The 7,526-nt window shown below is 39.4% G+C and overlaps 1 protein-coding gene across 1 annotated transcript in view; it reads left to right on the top strand.

Annotated features, from left to right (window-relative positions):
* The window catches only part of LMNB1 (lamin B1), a 57,436-nt gene that overhangs the window by 35,002 nt on the left and 14,908 nt on the right, over nucleotides 1-7,526 (top strand). Inside the window, exon 6 of the mRNA XM_003782231.2 lies at nucleotides 6,614-6,834. Within this exon, the coding sequence (XP_003782279.1) occupies nucleotides 6,614-6,834 (221 nt within the window). The remainder of the gene's footprint in view (nucleotides 1-6,613; nucleotides 6,835-7,526) is intronic.

Here is a 7,526-nt window from a genome sequence, read left to right as displayed (position 1 = left end):
GGCTATTTTTTGGTTGCAGCCGTCATTGTTGGGTTTTTTTTTGGCGGGTCCTGGCTGGGGATTCGAACCTGCCACCTTAGGTGTACGTGGCTGGCGCCTTAGCCGGTTGAGCTATAGGCGCCGAGCCAGAACCTAAGTTTTGTGACCTAACAGCCTCTTGTCTACAGAGTGTTATTCCCAACACATTCCTTTTTTATAACATCTAGAAACCAAAGTGAAGGAAAACGTAAAAAGTCTTTGTGGGTGGTGAATGCTGTGTTTCTAGACATACTCTCTTGGTGCTTACACCACTTAATAACTGGGATCTTGGGAAGTAGCATTAATTTGCATTTTCAGTAAGAATTTAGTGACGGGCTCACCATCTGTAGCTCAGTGGTGCCAGCCACATACACCTAGGCTGGCGGGTTTGAGCCTGGCCTGGGCCAGCTAAATGACCATAGCTGCAACAAAAAATAGCCAGGTGTTGTGGTGGGTACCTGTAGTCCCAACTAGTTGGGAGGCTGAGGCAAGAAAATCTCTTAAGCCCGTGAGTTTGAGGTTGCTCAGAGCTGTGATGCCACGGCACTCTAGGAAAACATAGTGAGACTCTGTCTCAAAAAAAAAAAAAAAAAAAATTTAGTGACTAATTCATTGATTAGCACACCTCAGTGCAGATGGCGTTGTTGCTGGCTGTGTTGACTGGCTGCCTACTGGGACATGATGGCTTGCTCTAGGTGCGTCCTTAGCAGGGTAGACACTGCTTCAGATCAGTTTCAGCATAGGGTAGTGTTGATGGATGCAGTGTGTAGACACAGCCAGATACGCGTTCAGCAGGATTTAATTTACTACTCACCTTTATTACTTGGGAAGTAACTTCAGCTTCTGTTTTCCTTGAGGGAGAAAATATTTTTCTGAATTTCCCACATAAGAAAAACCTTTAGTTTACTCTTGATTAGGTTTTTCCTCTTTTTTATCATTTTTGGTAAAATATTTTTCTGACTGTAAAGCCAAGCATATTTATTACAGGAGTTTAGGAAACAAAGCAGAAAATGAGGCTTACAAGATAGATGATATTAAAAAATATAGTTAACACAGAAGCTTTTCTGTTGCCTGTCATGTGATTCATTACTTACAGTATACGTTTTTAAATTATTTTAGACCTGTTTTGTTCTGATTGTATTTTGGAGTTTTTGTGTAACAGTAGAGATGGCAGGACCTTTGAGTTGACTCAGTAAGCACAGGTGTAGGTGAGTTAATGACTTGCCCAGAGGTTGCAGACTGATAAATGGTTCTCAGTTCTCAGTTTTTCCCTTTAGATCTCACTCGCTTCAAAGATTTTCTTTTAGGAATTTAACAGATAATCTTTTTTTCATAGTGCCATTTATCTTAGTCCTTTTGTGCTACTATAACCAGATGCTATAGACTTGGTAGCTTATAAACAACAGAAATTTCAGAAATTTGTCTGCATTTCTGGAGGTTGGGAAGTCCAAGGCCAAGGTCCTGGCACATTGGGTATCTGCCTGGTGAGATCCATCCACTTTCTGATTTATAGATGGTGTCTTTTTGCTTTGTCCTCATATAGTTGAATGGCCTCATTTTATAAGGTCACCAGTCCCAATCACAGAGGCTCCACCCCCATGATCTAATCACCACCCCAAAGGCCCGCCCCTCAGTATCATTGTCTTGAGGGATGAGATTCCTAGGGGGCATCAATACTCAGACTCTGTCACTGTCTTAACAGGTACTTTCCAGAAGTAGGTCTTCCTGTTCTTAGGCTGAATTGATATTTACTGCTTTTCTTCATTTATTGAGTTGTATTCTAGTTACTGTTTTGTCCTTAATTTACCTTTTTCCTATCTTTTTATATTTCGCTGCTACTTAATCCCCTTGATTACACTTGGTACAGTTCTCTTGAGGTTGATCTTTTACAGCCGAAGAGACTGAGACGTGTCTGTGGTTAAAGAGCAGTGGGCTCTGAACCTTAGCTATATAGCGCAGACATGATCTGACCCAAGGTCAGGGCCTTTTCCTGGTTTGCCTGTTAATTGTCTTCCCATTTTTGCAAGTTTTTTTTGTTAACCTCAGGTTAGTGATTTTTAAATGATGTTGGTAAGGCCGGATGCTGGGGGTTTCCAGGAGCAAACTGCTTGGCAAATAGGAAGGAAGTGCCCTTCAGTTCTCTGTCTGCAGGGGGAGAGGCCGCTCCTCCATTCATCATTGATAATAGATTTGATGATAAAGAGTATTTTTATCAGTTGATAAATTTGAGCTTTAAAAAAATCATTTTAAAATGTTATCTTTTTTGGCTCAAGCAGCTAAGGCGCCAGCCACATACATTTGAGCTGGCCAGTTCAAATCCAACCTGGGCCCGCCAAACAACAATGACATCTGCAACCAAAAAATAGCCGGGTGTTGTGGCGGGCACCTGTGGTCCCAGCTACTTGGGAGGCTGAAGCAAAAGAATCACTTAAACCCAAGAAGAGTTTGAGGTTGCTGTGAGCTGTGATGCCACGGCACTCTATCCAGGGTGACAGCTTGAGGTTGTGTCTCTCCAAAAAAAAAAAAAAAAAAAGTTATCTTTTAGTATCTTCCGATTGTATGTCTTAATAGTGTTTGTTGTTGAGTCATATCAGTTTCATCATGCTGCCTGTTGGGCCATAAGCATTTCCTTTTGGTTGTATGTATACCTCATGTTCGTGAAGTGCTTCTTAAATTTTATTTGAAATTGACATAGCCTGTTAAAATACTGATTTTAGAAGATACATTTAAATAATATATAGATGGTAGCAGCATTATGTTCTGGAGTTAGGAATTTTAGACATTGCTTATAGCATTTCTAGAGTTTTTCCTTTGGCCAGGTTAACTGGTTGGTCAGGGTCTGCTTGCCTTAGAGAAGAGTCTGTGTAGTGTAGCACTTCAAGACCATCTTTGACATCCAAACTCTGGAAACTTACTGCAGCTAAATCATGATAGACTAATACAGTACAATTACTTTATATAGTATAAACAATAACATTAAAAGCTGAGACCATGAGAAGTCGTAATTTCAGAGTTAGAGGCAGCATCATGGAGATAACCCTGTTAGATCTCATCATTTTTCAAATGTGGAAACTGGTTTAGTGAGGTTCGTTCCAGCTTGCCAAGAGTCTCATAGGTGGTAGTAAATGGCAAGATCAGCAGGAATCTAGGTCTGATTTCTCATATTGTGTTCCTTTATTTCACTACACAAATGTGGCTATTTAAAATAGAAATTTAAATATTTCTATTTCATATACAAAGTGATTCAGACTAACTTTAAAACTTTTACCTAGATTTCCATTTTCCCTCAAAGAATCTATAACACATTGTTGGATTTATAGTTCTGGGGCTCATGGATTATCCTGAATCATGGATAATTTATGTCTTTCATCAACTCTTTAGATTCTACCTGTTGTCCATTCTATCTTCTGCCTCTGGCATATGAAATAAAGAGATTGAAGAGGCATTTGGAACTTACATTACGTTTTTTCTCCTGGAGAAAAAGCATGGGGAGAAAAAAGGATTTCCCCATTTATAGCATATATTTTGCAGATGCAGTTAAATGCAAGTTATCTGAAGGAAAGAAACCACCTTTATAATATCCCTCTTAAGAGAAATGGCCTGTTTCTAATATAGACTATCATATACTACTCTGGAATTGAATTAATTAATTGGTAACTTATTTTTTTCTTTAAAAATTTTTCTTTTCCTTTGTGAATTCAGCTCCCCCCAGACCAGAGTAAGTTCAGAATGACTACTGATATTTTTAAAATAATCTTTTTATGTTTGCATGATTTTTGGTTTATGGAAAAGATGGCAATGTAGCACAGATAATTCTCACTGATCTCTTTCTCAGTTTCCCCCCATCGTTAGCATTGTATGTTATTATGCTCTATTTGTCAAAATCAAGAAATTGACATTGGCATATTACTATGAAGTAGATGCTAGCCTATTTGGATTTCACCTTTTTCTACAGAGTATCCCAAAGGTCAATATATACATAGGGGAAATTGGAAATTGTAGCTACGTGTACACTGATTTACAAAATATTCATTGTAGAATTTTACAAAATATTTTTCTGTGTGTTGAGATATAAATAGAAAATACATGCCAGGCATGGTGGCTCACGCCTATCCTAGCACTCTGGGAGGCTGAGGTGGGTGGATTGCTTGAGCTCAGAGGTTCGCGACCAGCCCGGGCCAGAGTGAGACCCCCCATCCCACCCCACCCCATCTCTTTAAAAAAAAATAGCCAGGCATTGTGGAGGGCGCCTATAGTCCCAGCTACTCTGGAGGCTGAGTCAAGTGAATTGCTTAAGCCCAGGAATTTGAGGTTGCTGTGAGCTGTGATGCCATGGCACTCTACCCAGGGCAACAGTGAAACTCTGTCTCAAAAATATAAAATATATAATAGAATAGAATAGATATATTAGAACATTTGTAAGTTCACCACCCAAGGATCCATAACAAACTGGTCAAAATGTGGAGGTGGTCGACATGAGGAACTAGGCCTACTGTGCTGATACGTGCATGGGGTGCCTGTCCACTCTATGAAAGTTAGGTCAACTTAAGGAGGTGGTCAGTGTACAGAGATGGCCAACTATGGAGGTTCTGCTGTATAATATAAAATGTAAATGAGTTTGTTAATTTTTCCTACATAAGCCAACCTTCGGAGCACCTTTTCCTCATGTTTAAAGGTACCACATGCCTCTCTGGTCTGAGGCAGTTTGTCAGCCTTTCCTTGTTTTTTATGACCTTGAATTTTGAGGAGTCCTTTAGACTGTCCTCAGTCTAGATTTGTATGGTGCTTTTCGCATGATTGGACTTGGGTTGTGGGTTTTAAGTGCCCGTCTTGTCACATCGTATCAGGAGTTGCATGCACAGGAGCCTGCATGACCTCAGTGGTGGTGCCTGGTTGAGGTAGTGTTCACCAGGTTTCTTCAACATCAGCACAGGTATTGGTTTTCCCTTTCCATATTCTGTTCTTGGGAAGCAAGTCCCTAAGTTCAGCTCACTCAAGAGTGAAGGGCAGAAATTAAGCTGTACCTCCTAGAAGAGGATTTACATTTATTAAATGGCATTCTGTAAAGATTTGCGTTGTCTTCCTCATTTACTTGTTTATAGCAGTGTGGACTCAGGGAAACTTACTTTATGCTTTGAGTTATAATCTAATATTGCATTATTTATTTCATTGGCTCAGGTTCACCTTTGGCCATTGGGAGTTCTTTGAGGTTGGCTATTGTGTCCTTTTGTTTTTCGAGGACTTTTCATAGCTTTCTGGCTTCGTCTTGTGTTTTCCCTCCCTCAGCCCAAGAATCCTCATTTCTCCAAGGAGCCCTGATTCTTTTTATTGGAGAATGCCATACAGAAACTGGGACCTGGGCACTGAGTGTGCCCCTTGGTATGGGGTGTCGCTACTTCTAGGTCCTCTCCTGGCCAGAACTAGTAGGTCAGATGTGTGTGTGTGTCGGCACATTTATACACACATTTAGACTTGTTCTGTCCACATAGGTCTTTACATTAAGCTACACATGAGTTTGCACAGATGTCTCTAACTCAGATCTAGTACCCCAGGATTTATTTCTGGTCTCCTTTCTGTCTTATCTGTAACTTTTCTCTCTGAGGGTAAGAAACCTGGTTTCTACCATCCATCTGCTCATTTGTTCAGCCCTAGTGTACGTCTGAAAAAGTTTCAAAATTGTGAAGGGTGCTCTTGTGAGAAGTTTACCAACAAGAGGTAGCGTGTGTGTGTACAGCGTGTAGTTCCTGCTCACCTCTAGCCTTCCAGATCTACTTTTTTGCACATTAGGTGCCCTTGCTCTCCTGCTCTGATGCAGCCACTTGTGATTCTGAGGGCCTAAGCCATCCATCCATCAATCTTTCCGAGTTGATTACCCTTGTCATTTTCTGAGGCTACTGAGATGAATTCTGTCCTGGAGAACCATAGAAGAATAATTACCCTGTGAGCTACAAGGTTTCTAAGATGAACTTTCTGACGTAGGATGAATGATTTTTACATTTTTTATACCAAAGGTAAAGTTTCTGTATCTACAATAATGTTTTACGAGTCACCCTATGTTGTATGTCCTGTGTGTGCTGACTGAGCAGGAGACAGCACTGCAGTCCTAGAGGGACTCCGCAGCACTTACCGCAGTAACCAGAGTCCCTTGCTTTGGTTCCCTCAGCACTGCTCCCAAACACACTTTCATCTACTCTTTGAAAGGTTTCTTTTGTCAGTGAGTTTTTGTATCTCTTTAAGTTCTTTACTTTAGTTAATTTATACTGTTTGAAGTAAAGGCTCTGTAGGGGAACCAGACTTTTACTAAAACCACGACTTACATTTATTTGGACAAATGCAGAAAAATGTAGATATGTACAACTTATATTTGAGTAATATTTCTTTTTTTTAGTCTTTTTTCGTCGATACTTTCCCCAGGTCTGTATTTTGTATTTGAAGACTTTAGTGTTTTAATTTCTTAAAATTACTTGAATTCTACTGAGTTAGAGATTCCATAGGGCTTTATTTGTTTTCTAGTTCAAGAAATGGTTTTAAATAGCTGCCTTGTGGTAATGTTAGAATGTTCTTAGAAAGTAAATGTGTTTCCTTGAATCTTAAGTCTAGAGCATGCTTGGAAAGGATTCAAGAGTTAGAGGACTTGCTTGCTAAAGAAAGAGACAACTCTCGTCGCATGCTGTCTGACAAAGAGAGAGAGATGGCAGAAATCAGGGATCAGATGCAGCAACAGCTGAGTGATTATGAACAACTTCTTGATGTAAAGTTGGCCCTGGACATGGAAATCAGCGCTTATAGGAAACTCTTAGAAGGTGAAGAAGAGAGGTAAGGGTTACCCTACCCTTCTTTTTATTAAAAGAAAAATAAGTGGAGACCTTCTTTAAAACCATTACGGCAACTTTAAATATTTTCTCTGGCATTTCTTTTGATACCTAGTGTAGAGGTGGTTTCTATTTCAGAATAGAAAACGTTGCTCAAGCAGTCTTAGTTTACTATTATTGTTACTAAGTAGTGCCCTTGCATGGGGATGAAATCTTTCCTTTGAAATTTTTAGATGTTTTGGTAATTTCATATGTCACAAAACGCCAAATTTGCTGAAAGGAATTTTATATTTATATTTCAAATCTCGTTAGCTTATAATTGGATGTCTTAGAAAAAAGTTCCAAAGCGAAACTGGCTGATTTAGGATAAAAAGCCAATTGATTTTAATATCACATACATTGTGATCATGAGAAAATACATGTATGAAAGGAGAATAAAAATTACGGTGGTGTGGTTAGATGCTGGTGGATGGGATGATCCTCCACCTCTGTTTCCCAGACTCTTGCATTATTGTTGTATGAGCTCTGTCTTTAGAAAGTAAGGCATTCACATTATTACTTTTTTAAAAAGAAAATTGATGGTGGGCACCCTAGCGTAAATAAGTTTATCTTAGTTAAGAAGTACATTGGCTTTATCTAACAAATTTTAAGTCATGTTTTGCTTTAGAAATACGTATGCATATGTAGGATATTATT

This window comes from Otolemur garnettii, unplaced genomic scaffold (assembly GCF_000181295.1).
Source record: "Otolemur garnettii isolate 467f Iridium unplaced genomic scaffold, OtoGar3 scaffold00003, whole genome shotgun sequence".
Classification (NCBI taxonomy): domain Eukaryota; kingdom Metazoa; phylum Chordata; class Mammalia; order Primates; family Galagidae; genus Otolemur; species Otolemur garnettii.
This window is presented reverse-complemented; position numbering and strand designations above follow the sequence as displayed.